Source organism: Camelus dromedarius, chromosome 34 (assembly GCF_036321535.1).
Source record: "Camelus dromedarius isolate mCamDro1 chromosome 34, mCamDro1.pat, whole genome shotgun sequence".
Lineage (NCBI taxonomy): Eukaryota > Metazoa > Chordata > Mammalia > Artiodactyla > Camelidae > Camelus > Camelus dromedarius.
In genome coordinates, this window is record NC_087469.1 from 5,750,335 (window position 1) to 5,768,973 (window position 18,639).

An 18,639-nucleotide genomic window follows, 5' to 3' on the forward strand; every position below is an offset into this window, starting at 1 on the left:
TTAACTTTTTCTTAGGAAAAAAATTCTAACATATACAACGGGAGAGGGAGTGTGTAAGTGAACGCCACATGCACATCACTCAGCTTTAACAATTACGAAGCCAGGGTCAATCTTATTTTACCTACTCTGCCTCCCCCTCCCAGATATTTCCAAGCAAATCCTAAGTGTCTTATCATTTCACCAGTCAACACTTCAGAACTTATCTTTAAAAAAAAAACATATATATATATATATATTTAACCCACAATGCTAATAGCCTCACAGAAATAACCAATTCAAATTTCCCTGACTCAAATATTTTTTAGTTTGTCAGAATCAGGATCCACAAAAGGTCCATACAGTGTAATTAGCTGATGTGTATCTTAAACTACCCTTACGCTGTAGAGTTCCCCCCACTGTGAATCTCTCCCTCCCCAACTTTTTCCTGCTCTTATAACTTACATATTGAAGACACTGGCTCATTTGACCTGTAGTACTTCTGCCTCTGTACACATGCACTTTCTTTTTGGTATAAAAATAGGCTGAACGGGGGGAGGATGTAGCTCAAGTGGTAGAGTGCATGCTTAGCATGAATGAGGTCCTGGGTTCAATCCCCTGTACCTCCTCTAAAAATAAGTATATAAATAGACCTAATTATCTCCCTCCCCCTTAAAAATAAATTAAAAAAAATTTTAATTAAAAATTAAAAAAAAAAAGGCTTGAACTGACAAAATTATGATACAAACAACTGTCTTAAACCCTGTTGACTAATCGGGGCCTTGAAACTAACCTTCAGAGCTTCATGAAGAAAAGAAGGGTCCTGAATGCCCGTGATTTCTCTCAGTTGATTTAACAGCATTTGGCAGCTCTGTATTTGAGAAACAAACAAACAAAAAACCCACAGACACATGTCAATCAGAAAGTAAGCCTGGATACATTTAAGCAGGTACAAGCATCTTGGGTAAACAGGCCTGAGACTTGCATTTCTTACTTTAAAAAACCAACAAGCTCTAAGCAACAAGGTATTGACTGTCAGGCACATTCTGAAATGCCAAACCTATTGCTCTTTTAAAAGCTTCATCATGGAAAATGCTTTTGGCACTTGTGGAAGAAATACGAGTAAACAGTAAAACTACAAATACATAAAACATTTAAACGTAATATTCTAGTCTTAATGGACGCCCGAAGTGCCTCAGGTTTCTCTCTGTGGGCAGTGCGTAAGTAGGTCATTATAAGGAGTCCAGGGAATTTGCATGGATGTGGAGATGTGCTATTTTAAGCTTCACTGCACATGCCATTTGTGTGTGTCATTTTTCACTGACAATAAGTTTCCAATCTTGTAATTAACAAATGATACCACCAATGTCATATAGGAAACTTTAGGCTTGACTGCTTAAAAAGTATAGATGAAGTGAGAATTTTCTGAATTATAAATAAAATTCCAGAGGGACAAAAATAAAGCAGGGAACGCTTTCTCCTCATTCAACTGAATCGTGGAAAAACCTTTCTTATTAACGTCCAGCTACAAGATCAGTTTATAACCCTCTTCAGCCTTAGAAGTCTTCACTGAGCATTTTAACCTCTTTCACACAAAGACAAAAGTTAACACAAAACACCTATTTACAAGGAAGCTCAATGTAAACAGCTGGCTGGCCAAGGAAAGACACAGTGATCTTTCAGACGAATACTGAAAACAAAATAGTTTAAATTCAATCCAGTGAGAGGAAATCTAATTTACACCATTCCTAAGATTATCCTAGAATGAAGCCCCGATTCAACACTTGATGCTTCACCATTAATTATCTTTCAGTTGTCGTATGTCTCCAAGAGGCAGTTTACGCTGTCAGCTGTGACAGAAACAGTATCCTCTGCTCTTCAATGGCCGAGAGTCCAAGGCAATGCGTAAGGGTCATACCACCAGAAATAACAAACTGAAACACCCGGTACCTTCCTCGGAGAAGCAGCGACAGTCTTTCTGTGCGAGTCCCAGGCCAGCGTCACAGGCTAGAAATGGAGCCCTGCCCTGCTGAGCCCAGCAGTCTCCGAGGCTGGGCACCGGGGGAGGGACTCTCAGACCAACAGGTGTCCAGATTTAAACTTGGCAAACACTGAAAACATGGCATGTGATTTCTAGAAGAATGAAGTATTAAAAAGTGTTTTTTCAAACTAGTTCTAATTCCATTGCTCTTACTGTGCAAAAGTGTGTGAATCTATATATCTCAATCATACCCAATTTTCTAAAAATTCCACATCAATGTACTCCAAAAAAAAAAAAAAAATAGCAGAACAGTAATTGGGAAGGGGGAAATGAGTAGCTTATTAACCCTGAACTGGAACCAAGAAGGTGACAATGGGATAGATAATCGCAGCTTCACCTCAAATTACTCTATGAACCAAGTGACACAGGAATCACAGAAAATAATCCAGTTAAAGTAACAGCTCACACACGGCTTACTTTCAGCCAGGTGTTGTTCTGAACACTTCATGCGTATTGATTTATTTAATCCTTGTAACAAACCTGGGAGACAGACATTACGCCCACTTGACAGAAAACTGAGGCACGGTGGGGTTGAGTAACTTACACGAAGTTACTGCTAGTAAGAGGTGGGGCTGGGGTCTGACCCCAGGCTGCCTGCCTGCAGGGTCCGCCCACTAACCTGTATGCCATGCTGTATGAAGACAAAGAGAACAGGCCGGAATACCTATTTAATGCAAAACAATGCAAACACTTTATTTTTATATTTTGACCTTGATCTCTGCATCTTAACAAGTTTCCTATTTTTATTTTAGCTGCCTTCATAAAAATCACAATTTTGATTACTCAGTAATAAGTATATAATCAGTTGCAAATAAGCTATCATCAGAAAGTGGAGAGGTAAGTACGATACTGAACTGAATCTGAGGTGCCATCCGTTATAAAAAGCACCATTATTTTATGTATCACCCAAGAGAAAAACTGCTGCCATTTAAGCTATGACACACGGCCTTCATGACAGTCCTAGGAGACACACGCATTGGTCACACCAGCTTCTTGCAGCTCTAAAATGGCTCATTCACATTGAGAAATACAGCAATTCACCCCCTTCCAGGTGCACTGCCTGGCATGCGATAGGCAATTCTTTTGCATATTTCTCTGTAACAAACAGCTTAAAACACGTATATTATCTTCTGTTTTCAGGTCCCTGACTGTAGCTTTGTAAAAAAAATTTGGAACTGTAATCATTCCTCCAGTGAAAAATATTTTACTTCACATAAAATCATATTTGCACCCTTCTGTTCCCTTTCTATGCCCTTCTCCGTGTGTTTTTTTTGTTTCAATGTTGAAGTACAGTGTGATCTTTTTAAGCCATTTTAAATGACAAGTAAACTAACTGTGTGGTCCTAACCATTGGGTGCACATGACTTGACTACCATGACAGCAGGAACAGCGAGGTCCCAGCCCATACACGTGCCAACCATGATAACCACATTACACCTGCTACTCTGATGGTATTAATGTAAGGAGCATCTCAGTTTCAGAGATTTCAGAATGCCAAATAAATGTGAATCGATGAAATACGGTGTTCAAATCGTAAATAATTTACTCATCATTACATCTGCCCTTGGACTACAGTTCCACTCCTCTGTCTCCACTTTGTAATAGGCAGCAGTGGACATTAACACATCTGGAATAATACACTCAGGAAACAAAAATAAACTCTTAGTTTCCCTTTTTCGAAAGCAATTGGGGGGAGGGTGTAGCTCAGTGGTAGAGCACGTGCTTATTAGCATGCACGAGGTCCTGGGTTCAATCCGCAGTCCCTCCATTATAAAAACAAAAAAACAAAAACTATTGAGCAGAGGTGACAACACGTAAAATCATGTGGTACAGCTCCAAGAGCAATGTCATATCCATCTCATCTCCTTCCAGAACCTGGTCCCATACTACTTTCTGCCCTTTCTAACCTCCCAAGTGGAGGGAAGGAAGGAGCCTGTGAATGAATGGGACTTACTGTCTTCACCTGGTATTTCTCACCATGCGGCTCTCTAACTGTTTTAAATGTGAAATTCTTGCCTCTGTACAGTCAAGATTCATATGACATCCCGCCTGATTTGAATCGTCCGCAGAACAGTGCTGTTAACAACTGTAACTAACACCTATCGGACGCCTGTCGGAACCTTGTGTGCCTCACCTACGTGCAATCCTCGTAACAACTGTAAAAGTTAAAAATCACTATCTTCGTTGTACAAATAAGAAAACTAAGGCTTACAAAACCTGTTTTTGCCATCAAATGTCTTGAATCAAAAGATTAATCAAAGGTAACTATTAAGAGTTTGGATGATACATTTCACAAGGATTAAGCTATGCTATTGACCCACAAAAAAAACTGAGGTGACATGACTCAGTCTGATAAATATTTAGTTAAACCTAAATTCTCAGCAGTACCCACAACCCAAATCTTCATCAGTACTATGTGTTACGTGTTAATTTTACACTAACAGACAAGCTAAGCGCATTAGGGACCTACTGTGCTACTAACTCCGACAGTTTCTCCTGGAACTTCACAGGAAGCGGATTTTAAACATTCACTTCACCCTAACTCTGATGCTACTTATAAATTTAGGACACACCCAACAGGAGACAAGACAAAGCCTGTGCTCCAGTCATAACGAAGTCAAATAACTGGCAAGAGCCAACACGCCTGCATTTCCTTAGCTAAAAACACATTATTTTCATAAAACAAAAACCACTCTCTTTTCCTGTCCAGAGGCAATGAAGAAAGACAGGCACACATAAATCTCTAGAAGGAAGGAACTCAAGCTTTCTGACCTCAGCTTCTCGGTGGCTTTGGTGCAAACCAGTCCGCTTCTCGGAACTGAGGTTTTCATAAAACTAAGACAGTAACTCAGCGCATAATAAGCAATAAACAGGATTATTCACACAATTAAAACATTAAGCTTTCAAGTTTTTGTAATAAACAACTGGCCTAATCTTACTGCAACTAAATTAAAATTCTCTCTCATCAGATGAAGCAAATTAGTGAGATTACTAATCTCACAATCATCAAAATACCCGATTTAGCATTGTGATGAGGTGCTTTCTAGATTATTCAGTTCTTTCAAACAGGGATGCTGTTTTCATCATTCTGATGCACACACTTCCTCCATCTCAATTGTGTACTATTACAAAGACATTTCTAAAATTTAAACTTAATTAAATAATTGATAACTGTTACTTTACTCCAAAGAACGACCAAGGTGTGCCTAATAAAATTCCCTCCAAAGTTAAAGATTTGGCTTTCAAATTTTAAAATAAACTTAAGTATTCAAGGAAAGCAAAGAAATAACTTTGGAGTCAAAGAAAATATACAGCAGCAACTCCAGAAATCCAGTCTGTACAACCAGGTCTTAACAACACACTCTAAGATTGCCACTAACCTTTCCAACTTCCACAAAACAAGGACCAACTCCACAAAAGCCCTGGTATTTTTTCAGTGTTTTCCAACAACAACTCCATGTCGGTCCAGTTTACTCATAAAGCAGAAATCTAAAGCGTCTTCAGGTTATGGTCCTCTACAAGTGACAAATAGCAGTTTTTTGTGGATGAAACTAAATCCCCTGAAATAGGCTACTTGATAACTTATTTTAATGGTACAAAAATTAGGTACATGATGAAAATGACTAGGAAACTAGGAATAGAAGGACATTTCCTCAACATGATGTGGTCAACTGATTTCTGACCAAGACTGCCTCTTAGACCATTCGATGGGGAAAAATAGCCCCTTCAAAAAGCGGTACTGGGGTGCTACAGGGATAAGACTAATGGTGTTTAAAAGTACAAATTTGCTACTAGTACTAAAAGAGCCATAGAGACTTAATGTACAGTTATTAACACAGATAATAGTATTGCACTGTATGTAGTGTGATAAATCCCACTGTAATGTAAACAGCACCCATATCATAATATACAAATTTACCAAAGTAATACAATGTATGCCTTACATTTACATACACCACAAACAAAAATAGTGCTAGGACAACTAGAGATTCATTTGCAAAAGAATGAAGTTTGATCCCTACCTCACACGATATTCAAATAGTAACTCAAAATGGATCAACAACCTAAACATAAGAGTTAAAACACTTTCTTTTAAAAGAAAGTTTGAGGTAAAGCTTCATGATCTTGAACTTGGCGATGGATTCTTTTTATAAGATATCAAAAGTACAAGCAACAGAAGAAAAAATCGTTAAGTGGGATGTCATCAAAACTAAAAATGTGCGTTAAAGGACATTATCAAGACGGTGAAATGACAACGAAAATATTTTCATATAAATCTGATAAGGGCCTAGTATCTAGATTATATTAAAATTCTTACAATTCAAACAATTAAAGACAAACAAACCCAATTAAAACATGAGCAAGGGACTTGAACTGACATTCAGACATTTCTCCAAAGAATATATACACGTGGCCAATAAGTGTAAGAAAGGATGCTTAACATTAGCCGTTAGGAGAATGCAAATCAAAACTCAATGAGATACCACTTCACCCCTGAGGATGACTATTATGAGACACAACAAAGCAAAAATGAAAAATAACAAGTGTCTGGGGAGGGCGTGGAGAAACTGGAACCCTTGCGCATTGCTGGTGGGATTGTAAAATGGTGCAGCTGCCATGGAAGTCTGGCAGTTCCTCAAAATGTTAAACATAGAATTACTATATGATGCAGCAATTTTTTCAGGTACATACCAAAAGAACTGGAAACAGGGGGGAGGGTATAGCACAGTGGTAGAGTGCCTGTTTAACATTCACAAGGTCCTGGGTTCAATCCCCAGTATCTCCATTAAAAAATAAATTAATTAAAAATGAAAAAAATTGGAAACAGGTACTCAGATATTTGTACATAAATGTTCACAGCAGGATTATTCATAAAAACCAAAAGGTGGAAACAACAAATGTCCACCAATGGAAAAAACGGGTAAGATGTAATACACAGGGCAGAACATCAGTCATTACTGAAAGGAATGAAGTACTGATACGTGCTATCACTTGGATGAACCCTGAAAACATTAAACTAAGTGAAAGAAGTTGGACACAAAAAGTCACGTATTGTATGCTTCCATTTATATGAAATGTCCAGAACAGGTAAATGCAGAGCCAGAAAGCAGGGGCTGGGGGAGGAGGAGTAGGGAGTGACCACTTAGTGATTAAAAATGTTTTGGAACTAAACAGAAATGGTGATTGCACAGTATTGTCAATATACTAAATGTACACATTAAAATAGTTAATTTTATACTATAGGAATTTCAACTCAACAGCATAAAAATCGAGAGCTCTATGCTCGCATGAGCACGGGTATACACGCACGTATGCGCACACCAAAAAAGAAAAAAGACGCCAGGAAAGTGCTAACTTGGGCAGGAATACTGGAAAGGGGAAATATTTGTTTAGGATATCTCGGGTTTAAACCAACTACAACCATCATGCAGCAGCTGCCAGCTCCTATTCACGCAGATCTTTAATGTGGCTTTGAATGTCTGATATTTTGACTTCCCTTTTTACTAGAAAGCCTTCACAGTGGAAATAGGACTACGTAGCCCGGATTCCACCACATGTTAGCCTCTGGGGAAATTTCAACTTGTCTGAGCATCAATTTCCACATTTGGAAAACAAAGTACAGCTTAAGCTTTGACAGCACTGCTGTGACTATCAAGCGAAGTAATGCATACAAGAATTGTTACTAAAATGAAAAAATGATTATATGAATGTAAAATACTGTGACCTGCCCATCCAATAAAACTCATCTAGAGGTTGTAGTGGAAATACAGACATCTGAAGAGAAAAATACCCCTGCTGTGATTTTGGTTTTATCACTTACTGGCTGTGTCACTTTGCAAATTCTACCTCCTAGTTACACTAAATTTTACTTCGTAGGGTTGCCATATGGGTTCAATGAGAATATATGTTAAAGTGTTTTGTAAATTGTCAAGTGGCAGTCAAAAAGTTTGGTTCAAGAAAGACATGTACTGCAGTGGGGAAAGTCAGAATGTCTCAAGTCCCAACTGCGCTACTTAAAATTTAATCTTGAGTAAGTCACTCCCGTCATCCGCAGTGGAGGCAAACAGACTTTGGTTTAAAATCTCTTAGGACCTTGCAAGCTATATTAATATCTGGGTCTGAGTTTCCCCATCAGTGATAAGACATGAAAATTCACACCTTGTAGTGTTTTGTAAAGACTGAAAATGTACAGAAAAGTGCTCTGGGCAGCAGCTGGCATATGGCAGATGCTACAGTTACAAGTGTATATTCCCGTGCCTGGCCTCCTAACTGTGGGAACGGAGCTCTGCAGCAAATGTTTATAGCCAAGGAGGTGGATACGCAAGCAGAACCTTTCAAAAAGCACTTGGAAAAAGAGGGGGAGAGGTCATCTGCAATTTGGGATAAGAAATGCAGATCTAGAAGCAGTTAGTAAAAGGACAGCGACAACCGAGAAAGCAAACAAGTTCGCCTCTGGCAGAGAGGAAAGGCAGAAGGGCCAGAGGAAGACAGTGCCCAAGGGTCCACGGGAGGGAGCTCAGGAGGCAGGGGAGCTGCAGCACTGGGCGCACTAAGAGGGCCCTGAGCTGAAGCCTGAGGCCAGGGTTCTGCCCCAGACGGTGTGATCGTGAGTCAATGGACTCCCTAAACCAGTTGCTGTATTTGCAAGATGAGGAAGGCTACAGTAGGTCAAGTTCAAACATATTTTCCAGGGCGAATTTCCCTAAGAAAGTTGTAAAATGATGTCGTCCTGCTATACCTCTGTGATGAGACTCTGGAAATTTTTAAAAAAAGCAGAACAGTTGACAGTAAGTAGCAGTAAAATCAAATGCCAAGATAAGTATCAACCAAAAAGTGTCAATGAACAATCATCACAAATGAAAACATGAAAATGGAACTTGAGGGGGTACTTGAATAACCAAGGGAGACCGTAAAATGAATTAGGACTGAAAAGCCACTGATTTGACGGGAAGGTGGTTAGTCACTGGTCACCTCCAAGAGATCCATTTCATTTGCTGGGAACAAATACTAAAAGCCTACTGCTGGCAAGGCTCTGGCTGGGTGGCCTGGGAGATGCTGATCACAGAAAACCACGCCCTGCCCTACAATCTAATCTTCTGCTGCCTGGTCAGCCTCTCTGCAGGCCTCTGGGCAATCAGCCCTCTTCTTCCTGGAGCCTAAACTCATCACCAGAGCCACCTCCTAATTGGGTTTTTGCAGAAGCTGTCGCTGCACCTCAAGGTCTGTGGCGGAAACTGGGAACCAACTCTCCTCAGCTTAGGGCCCTCCTACCAGCCAACGGCTAATCTTGCCTGGGTCTGTGTTCCAAATTTTCTACAAGTTGGAATTACAGTGGTAATTGGAAAACCATTTCAGGAAGGAAACAGGTGGATTTAGAAAATCTGTTCAAAAAGTAGACAAGATAAAAGGAAGGAGGTGGACAAGGCAACAGCTGGACGAGGCAGAAGGCGATTCTGCTGTTGCTGCTATTTTGTTTGAGGGCTAAGGACAAGTGTGCACAGCTGAATGGAAAATGGGAATTCTGTGCAGCAGGAAAGAGCTTCTCAAAGTTTATCCCCCAGGGATCTTGTCAAAAGGCAGAGTCTGATTCAACAGGTCTAGGGTGGAGGCGCAAACAGTGGTGTGTGGATTTGTGGAGCTTGTTTATTTCCTTAGTAGAAATACTCCCACTGCCCACAATTTCAAGCTACCAACGTGAGGTCACTGACCACAGAGTTGGGCAGAAATGTACACAGTCAGCTGGAGAGGCAGTCCAAGCACAAGCTGGCTCCAGCACACCCAAACTTCTACATTTCTAACAAACTGCCAGTGATGCGATGTTGCTGGTCCGTGGACCATGCTGAGTCACAAGGGGGCAGAAGACAGTGAAGGTGCCTGGGGCTTAGGCTAGGATAAAGATGTAAGAAAACTTAGGAGGGAGAAAAGAGACATCATCTAAATCAGGGTTTCTTAAGTGCAAAATTACTGATGTTTTGGGCCAGACAACTTTTCTTTTGGGGGGGGCGTGGCTATCCTGTACACTGCAGGATGTTCAGCATTTACCCACTTTGCTTCTACCCACTTGATGACAATAGTATTCTCCTCCAGGAGTCACAATCAAAAAGGTCTTTAGACACCACTGACATAGATTCATCTCTAAAAAGTGAAGGGAGAAGGGCACCTCTTCCACTGAGAGAAAAGAGATGCTCAAGAGGCAAAAAAAAAACCCCAAAAAACAAACAAAAAAAAAAAACGAGACACAGCTCTTTAGATATCAGCAAACTCAGTCTAGTAGAAAGGAAGGTTATCTAGAAAAAGGTGCAGGGAAGATTGAAAGTCTGAAACTTCAGGAGGAGAGTTCTAGAGAGTAACAGAAAGATTCTGACCCAAGGCAATGGGTCCACTGACTAGGAAGTAAGATCAGGGCCAGCTTGGGCTCTTGGAGTCACAAGTGCCTGGATTCAGTCCTGGCTATGCCATTTACTAGCTGGGAGACCTTGGGCAAATTATTTAACAAGAAACGAGAAAAATTCCTGGAGTTGTCATAAGTACTGAGATAATATATGTTAAGTTCTGAGCGTGCACACGCACGCACTCATGTGCACACACACACATACACAAGTTCTGAGCACAGAGTCTGGCATATAGTTCATGCTCAATTAACCTACTACTATTATCAGCATCATTGTGTTCCTTGAAAAATCATCTTTCCCTTGGCTATTGCTTTAAACTTCTTTGATGAACCAGAACACACGGAAAGCTCTTGCCTGGTGAGGTGTTACTGTCAATGTGTTTTGTAAAAACTATTTACTCTGTGAGTAGAAACTGTTTATAGCTGGAGGCATGAGAGCTGTGGAAGCCAAGCACTGACTTACTGATGTTCCAAAAGTCACAATTAAAGAGACAAGGTAAAAGAACGAAAAGCCAATAAATCAAAAGAAAGCACTAAATTTTCACTGTAACTGACAGGTTTTCAAAGGGCTTCCGTTAGCCCAATGTGCGGCGAGCCCTCCCTAGGATAGGTGTCAAGGATGACAGGTTTATAAGAACCAAACTGCCTTCAAGTTGTTTATCCTGCAATAACAGAAAACATTGCTGCTGGTTTTCATCTAAGACAAGAATCGATTAAAATCATACCCTCTTTTAGACTCGAGTACATACTGAGAACTTATTTCAAGAGCACTACATTTCTCTTTCACTAAAATTCTTGGGAGGCTGTTAACGGGTTCTGCCTGTCCCAAGTACAACTGAACAATAAGGGAAGGGAAGCATTCTAGGTTTTAAATAGCTTCTGAGCTTCAGGGGAGGGGAGCTCCCCACAATTAGAACAATTAAGGATCCTTTAAGGGCAACGCACAATGCTTCAGAGAATTCAAAGTAGAGTTCTAACAGGCAACTTAGGAAGATGCACAAGAAGTTATTAAAATCTTTTCTCTGAGATGTGAAATGCACCCTCCCCATAGAAGATTCCTTCAAGCTAGCCTGCGAACCTCAAGCATTTCACATTAACAAAAACAAAACGGGCAACATTATCAAGCATTCCAAGCTTATCGGCTGTCTGTATGGGGCGAATCACTGGGAAGAACAGTAAATGTCATCGCTGTGCAGGTTGCCAGGAATCAGGGTCCTCCAGTCAGCCACAGCCACTGGAGTTCCAAGCTTTCCAAAAATAGTTATGACTTATATACAAGTGTTCATCAACTACCTCGCATATAAACTCAGAGCGCCCAGGCAGTGGTCACCTCTCAAATGGTGGCAGAGGTAAATGCATTTGCTGCTGAGCAACAGGCACATGGTCTCAACCAACAAATTTAAGTATGACTTGCTCTCCCTTAAAAATAGTGTCTCCTCTACATTAACATGACTGCCCCCAAACTAAGACTTTCCCACCTGTTTTTAAGTCACTGTGCTAAAAACAAAGAGCACTGATCTCTGAAACCGGAGAAAATCCTGACTCAGATTCCAACAGGCATGTATAAACACCTAACAATATTTCTATTAGAAATCAGCACATGAAATAGCATACGCCTACTTTCATTTTGGAGCCCAGGGCCTGGAGGTATCTTTTACTACAGGACTTTAAAAGGGAAGGGCGGTCACTTTGTACACTATCGGTCTCCTGAGTGCCTGAAAAGAATAAAAAGCAGAAAAGGTTTCTCACGTGGAGGTATCTGACAGCTTTGTCTTGTAAATACTTTATGCAACTCCTCATTTCCAAACTCGCATTTGAATACTTGGTACAGGTTTCCCATTCTGTCTTGAAAAAGCGCAGCACTGGAGGGGTGACCGGGTAGTAGTGTTATATACATTCCAAGGTAACAGTAGAAGACATTCTCAAATTGCCCACTTCCCAAGTTTTTTTCGCACAGACACTAGCCTTTTGATTTTCTCTCAAACCAGTGTCCTTTTACTCTTACCATCTTAGCCCAGAAATCCTTGTACTGATTTCAATCTTCTTAGATAATAGGACTGGGAAAGCATTATCAGCATACCTTCTATTCATCGCGGTGTTCCTCCCCCGTCCTTAAAAATCTACAGTGATGAATGCAGTAATTGGGGAGACTGCTCTCTGCTCTTTAAAAAAAAAAAAGGGGGGGGGTGGAAGGTAGGAAGTGGTAACAAGGACCCCATGTCTTTCACGCGGTGTTGATAAATCCTGGCTTTAAGTTAGCTAACTCCGTTCTGCTTTGGAATCTTTTAAAACAGCACTGCCTTAAAACGGATTCAAAAACAAAAACAAAAAACAAAAACCAGCAAAGCTGCCCCTTTCGGAAGTTTCTCACCCCCGGTCAAGGCCCAAGAGCGCTCTCCTTAGGGCTCCCAGATGCAGACAGCTCACGTTCAGCCTTTTATATTTGATTTTCCAAAACAGCTAATCCCTCTCGAACTTCAGCCCGCCCCCGGCCCGAAAAGAGTCCTCAATCTGTGCGACCCGAGCCTCGCAGCCCTCAGCCTCCTCCCCGAGCCCCCGTCCTCACCCCGGCAGGCGCACCGCCCTCGCCCTCGCCCCCGCCGGGCCCGGGAGCCCCCCGCAGCCCCCTCCCGCTCGCCGGCCTGCGCCCCGCGCCGCTCCCGCTGGGGCCCCGCACTCCCTCCCCCGCGGGACCGCGGAGCCCGCGCCCCTGCTCCCGCCCGCCGCCGCCGCCGCCGCCGCGGGGCCCACCGAGCCGTGGCGGTCTGCCGCTCCGGCCGCGTCGTCCTGCTGCAGCTCCGCAGTCATGGCCGAGGCGCCCCTCCGCGGGTCACCCGCCTCCTGCCGCCGCCGCCGCCTCCGCCGCCAGCCCAGCCTCGCCGGAGGAGGAGGAGGAGGAGGCGGAGGCGGAGGAGGAGGAGGAGGCTCCGCCCCCGCCCTCGCCCTCGCCCTCGCCCTCCACCCGGCTCCGGCCCCGCCTCCGCCCCGCAGCGCCCCGGAGGCTCAGCCCACAGGCTCCGCCCCCGGCCTGCGCGCGCACGCCAGGCGCGCGGCCGAGGGCCCAGCCGCGCTCTGCGTGCTCCGCGTACGCCGGGCGCTAACCCGGCGCCGGCCACGTGACCCCGGCCCCGCCCGCGCCTAACGGTCAGCGTCGGTGACGGCTGTTGTGTTCCGGGCGGTTTGCGCCCAGGAAATGGCCTTGCGGAGCGCGGACTCTCCTTCTCAACTCTCGTCCTCCGCCGTCGGTTCTCAGTTCCAGGACTCACCGCCGGCTCAAGCCTCCCCACAGATGAGTTAAAGCTGCTCCCCATTTGGGGAGCCCGTCTAGGGACCGCGAAATAGAGGGGTTTCTCACCCAGCGGTGGAGCCATTTCCAGGTCTATACGCGAAAAATTTATGCATCATCCTTAAGAAAAGGAAATCAGAGGCTGAATGGAGTTGTCAGTCCAAAGCTAACCGAACGGACCAGAACCTCTATTCACTGATGCCCAGGTTGGGGACCTAACACGGACCTGGGCATGGGGAGCCAGAATTGCCAAGTTGTCCCATTTTAGATTTTCTGGAGTTCAGACTAAAACTGTATAGTATTTTGCTAAGTTTGAGCCAGATGCTTATAATGGCATTTGAAGAGCTAAGGTGCCCTCAGTTGAGTTGTATTTTCAACAATTTGGTGGAAAATGTAACTACTTGATTGGCAAGTATTACAACCACAATCCACTTGGCACGCTTTTGAGTGTTCCAAATTGGTGTGGAGCTGGGTGTGCAAGGGCCTCTACTAGGGGTACGGCTTATACCAGTGCCCTTGTCTATCCCTTGGGCAGCGCCTTCAGTGTGAGTTTTCTATGAATGGTGGCCTTTCCTGTGCCCCTGGCATTGTTGTCCATGTGATTGTGATGTTTCAGCTGCAGGCCTTTCTGGTCTGCAAGTGAGCACAGCTTGAAGCATAAGGAAACAGGTACAGATCAGCTGCAGCCCCCATGGGAGACCTGATTACTTTCAGGAGCCTGGACCATGACTGCTGCTACTTCGTCCCCTTTCCCTGGCAGGTAAACTGGCAGCGTGATCATAATCTTCCACATTGAACAGGCTGTGTGTTTGGTGGTCATAGGACTTTTTGTGCTTGTGGCTTTCCTCTTTTGTTTTTTTTTCTCCTGAGTAGTAAAAACTTGTGTTCATAACCTTAACCTGAGGGTCATTGCAAAACAAGTTGACTTCTCATTTCAGTTTATTTGCAGCATTGCATATTTCTACATTGCTAGGAAGCTCTATTTCTGTGTGTCTTTACCATGTATCCAGAGGAACTCTTGTTTGTCTTTGCACATTCGTTTTAGGAAATTGCTTATTTAATATGTGTAAATGGGGTGGAAACCTATAAGTCTATTCATGAAAATTTCCTTGAAAGACCACCAGAGACCTTCTGTATCCATATATCTGAAGGTGTGTACAGCCATTTGGTAAATCTAGACCCTTGAGTTTTGATTAATCATCTTTCTGCTATATGGTTCTAAACAGAGCTCCAGAGCTAATAAATTTGATCTAATCTGAGAGCTGGAGATCTGATAAATCCTCTTAGCCCCTTTGGGTTTAACTATCATCGGGTCCTAGATGTGGCAATCAGCTAGAGACACCCTGCCCAACCAAAGTAATTAATGAACACTTTACATTGGTGCTTGGCCATCAGTTGGCAACCTTCATAGTGATCAGATATCAAGATTGGGTATCATGGAACATGTGCTGTCACTACAGAAAACCCCTTCTCATTCCTCCTTAAACTTATGCTTAAAGGTTCCACAATAATTGCATTTATTAGTCGATAATCATTCCAAAGATATTCAGGAAAAAAGAAATAATATTAATAATAAGCAGTAACAAATAGTTGACTTAATTTGAAAAGGGAATTGTTTCCAGAGTATGTTCCCAAGGAAAAAATTGAAGAAAAAATTTTCCTTTCCTGGAAACTTTTTGTCCTAGTGCTAAGCTATTTCCTGAGTCAATAAATTTATATTTCTGCTTTTGTTTCACCTCAAAACCAAAGTGTAGTTTTTTATAATAAATGACCCCACTTCAGTGTCTTGAATACCGGTGTAGAGCTTGTGTGGGCTAACTGAGAATGAAGGGGAAATGTTAGGAAAAGGAAGAAATATATTTCTTCTCTGCTTCACTCTGTAAATAGTTTTTTCCACTGGCTTTGGAGCAGCCGGATTTGAAAGCTGGTGGTTGAGGCTGACTGACAGGTGTGACTGTTCTTTGAGCCATGGATTCCTTTCCAGGAATTATCTCGTCAGGAATGTCCTCAGAGGCCAGTGTCTCAGCAGTTAGGAAAATGGCCTTTTTTTTTTTTTTTTTTAACTATGGAGGAAAGAATATGGATATTTCTGCTACAACCCCTAGATTAAAGAATGAGATGATGTATAAGGTTAAATACAGGTGTTAAAAAAATGTTTCAGAAAACGCTCTCTTTCTGCTAGTTGAAAATTAATGGGTTTCCAACCTTTCCGGACTGTGTACTGTAAGCAAATGTAGTTTGTGGAGAATTGAAACAACTTTCAGTAAAGTGAATGAGTTCATTTTAATTTTAGAAGTGTTTGGCCTTGGTATTCAAAAATAACAACCTCAGTTTCCCTTCTTTTTGTTTCTGTAGAAAAATATAGAGAAACATACACAAAAAAAGCTTCTAAAATCTGTTTTCATGAGTTCAGGATTCCTTAAACTCTTGGGATTTACTTTTCCTTGCATAAGAAAGTGAAAATAACTTTAGCCTCCAGATAGAAAGGTGACAATAGACAATTAGAAATAAGCCCATTTCTGCAAACTTGATTTTTGACAGCATTGTAACCCACTGGGAATAGGATGGACTTTTAATAAATGGTTCTCAGACAGTAAACCATATGAAAAAATTAGTTTTTGTCTCTTACATTATAAACAAATGTAATTAAATGCTTAAATTTAAAAAAGCAACATTTAAAACTTTTGAAACACTTCTGTGGGGTATCTCTGTCTTTAGGGCATAGGGGAACTTTCTTAAATCAGACACAAAAGCACAATCCATAAAAGAAAAGATTTATAACTTCAATTATGTTAAAATTAAGAATTTCTCTTCATTCAAAGTTACCACAGGAACAGTGAAAATATCCACAAACTGGGAGAAAATATTTGCAACACATATAACTGGTAACCTATTAATATCTAGAATAAAGTTTCCAAACCTTGGCACATATTGGGCCCGATAATTAATTCTTTGTTGTGAAAACTGTGCCTTGAATGATGTTTTAGCATTATCTCTGGCCCTCAACCTATTAGATGCCAGCAGCTCTCCCCTACAAAGTTGTATGACCATCAAAAATGTACCCAGACATGGCCAAATGTTTCCTTAGGGGCATATTCCCTCCAGAGAATCACAGATCTAGTAAGTGAAAAATGAAATAAGTCAGACAGAGAAAGACAAATACTCTGCATTATCACTTATATGTGGAGTCTAATAAATAAAACAAATGAATGAAAATAACAGACAGATTCAGATATAGAGAACAAACTAGTGGTTACCAGTGTGGAGAGGGAAGTGGGGAGGGGCAAAATAGGGGTAGGGGATTAAGAGACACAAACTATTATGTATAAAATAAATAAGCAACAAGGATATATTGTACAGACCAGGAAAATATAGCCATTATTTTGTAATAATTTTAAATAAGAATAATCTATAAAAATATTGAATCGCTATTATACACCTGAAGCTAATATAATACTGTAAATCAACTATACTTCAATTAAAAATAAAGATAAATCAAGTGAAAAATTCTTAAAAATTAAAAAGACGATGCAACAGAAAAAAGTGCCAAAGGCTTAAGCAGGCATTTCACAGAAAAGGAAATGCAAAAATACAAAAAGTTGCTAAACTCACTGGTAATCGGGAACACATGAATTAAAACCATAACTATACCGTTTCATGCATACAACTGACGAAAAAAATTTTTAAATGCCACAGTAAGAAGTGTTGGTGAGAATTTGGAGCAATGAGAGAACACTTTTACACTGTTTGGGTGTGTAAATTAGCCCAACTGCTTTGGAAAACAATTTGACAGCATCTACTAAAATTTGAAGTTATACATGCCTCACAGCCAACAATTCCTCTCCTAAGTATCCTAGATAAATTTTTAAACATTTTAACCAAGATATATGTACAAAAATATTCATAACACCTTTAACAACAGACAAAAAGGAAACAACCTAAATGTATCAAAAGTAAAAGTGATCCGATCTTGTATAGGTATTCAGTGGAACATTATACAGCAGTGAAAATGAATGAGTTACAGCCATGCAATATCATGACTCAATCTCAGGAACATAGTCCTGTGGGACAAAAAGCAAATCACAGAAGATAACATACGATATGACTCCATTTATGTAGATTACAGAAACTGTGCTAAACCATTTACTGACTAGGGAGATAAACATGTTAAACTACAAATAAAATTATAAACCTAAAATCCAGAGTAGAAGCTCTGAGGGAAGGGATGGGATGGGAAGAGACATATAGGGGACTGCACTGATACTGATAATGTTCTGTTTTCATAAGTCAGGTGGTAGGTAGATGGCCTCATTATGTCATTTTATGTATGTTTTTATAACTACTTAACAAAACCAAAAGATCAGAAGAACACTACTCTATAAAAGTCAAAAACATACCATTCTCATTCTCTAATAGCATTTCTGTGCCCTCAAAAAACTCTGAGAAAACAAGTCTGTAGTTTACAGAAAATTTAACTCTTATGCTGGCCGATGTATAAGGCAAAGATTTAACATTCTGTTCTAATAAGTAGAAATTATAATTTGACTATCTTCAATATAAAACAAAAATATTACCAACCCATCTTTTGCAGAGTGTGCCAAAAATCCAAATTTAAATGAGGGTGAAGGAGTTAGTAAGTCTGTGTTGTAACATATTTTCATTTTAGCCTCTAAGTTTTGGAGAGAGACTTCTGTGTCAACTGAAAAAAAGCAAAGCAGCCTGAAAGTTGAGAATTATTTTATTAGGTGGCCTTACTGAGAACTATAGCCCAGGGAACAGCCTCTCAGATAGTTTTGTGGAACTGTTCCAAAGAGGTAAGGGAGACACCAGGATGTATAGGAGTTTTTGCAAAACAAAACAAAACAAAACAGTAGTTGAACATCAAAAGATTACTGCTAATCACAAAAAACAGATGTCTCAAAGATTTTAGTACTTTTCTATGTA

At 41.1% G+C, this 18,639-nt stretch overlaps 1 protein-coding gene and 1 non-coding gene across 10 annotated transcripts in view; one reads left to right on the forward strand and one right to left on the reverse strand.

The window, feature by feature from the left end:
* Positions 1 to 13,350, reverse strand: part of USP28 (ubiquitin specific peptidase 28) — a 56,620-nt gene extending 43,270 nt beyond the window's left edge. For 3 of the 9 annotated variants that reach the window (XM_031443685.2, XM_064482063.1, XM_031443688.2), the window contains exons 1-2: positions 13,161 to 13,349; positions 770 to 847 (exon numbers count right to left, since the gene is read on the reverse strand). In XM_031443685.2, coding sequence (XP_031299545.2) covers positions 770 to 847; positions 13,161 to 13,217 — 135 coding nt within the window. In that variant the 5' untranslated portion in view covers positions 13,218 to 13,349. Of the gene's footprint in view, positions 1 to 769; positions 848 to 12,158; positions 12,427 to 12,489; positions 12,572 to 13,160 lie in introns of those variants that run through there. The other 6 variants (XM_064482066.1, XM_064482064.1, XM_064482062.1 and 3 more) reach the window with 5 other exon arrangements.
* On the forward strand, positions 3,706 to 3,785 carry TRNAN-AUU (transfer RNA asparagine (anticodon AUU)). The gene is given in 2 exon segments: positions 3,706 to 3,746; positions 3,750 to 3,785. It is a non-coding gene; the product is annotated as a tRNA-Asn (tRNA).
* Positions 13,351 to 18,639: the final 5,289 nt, after the last annotated feature.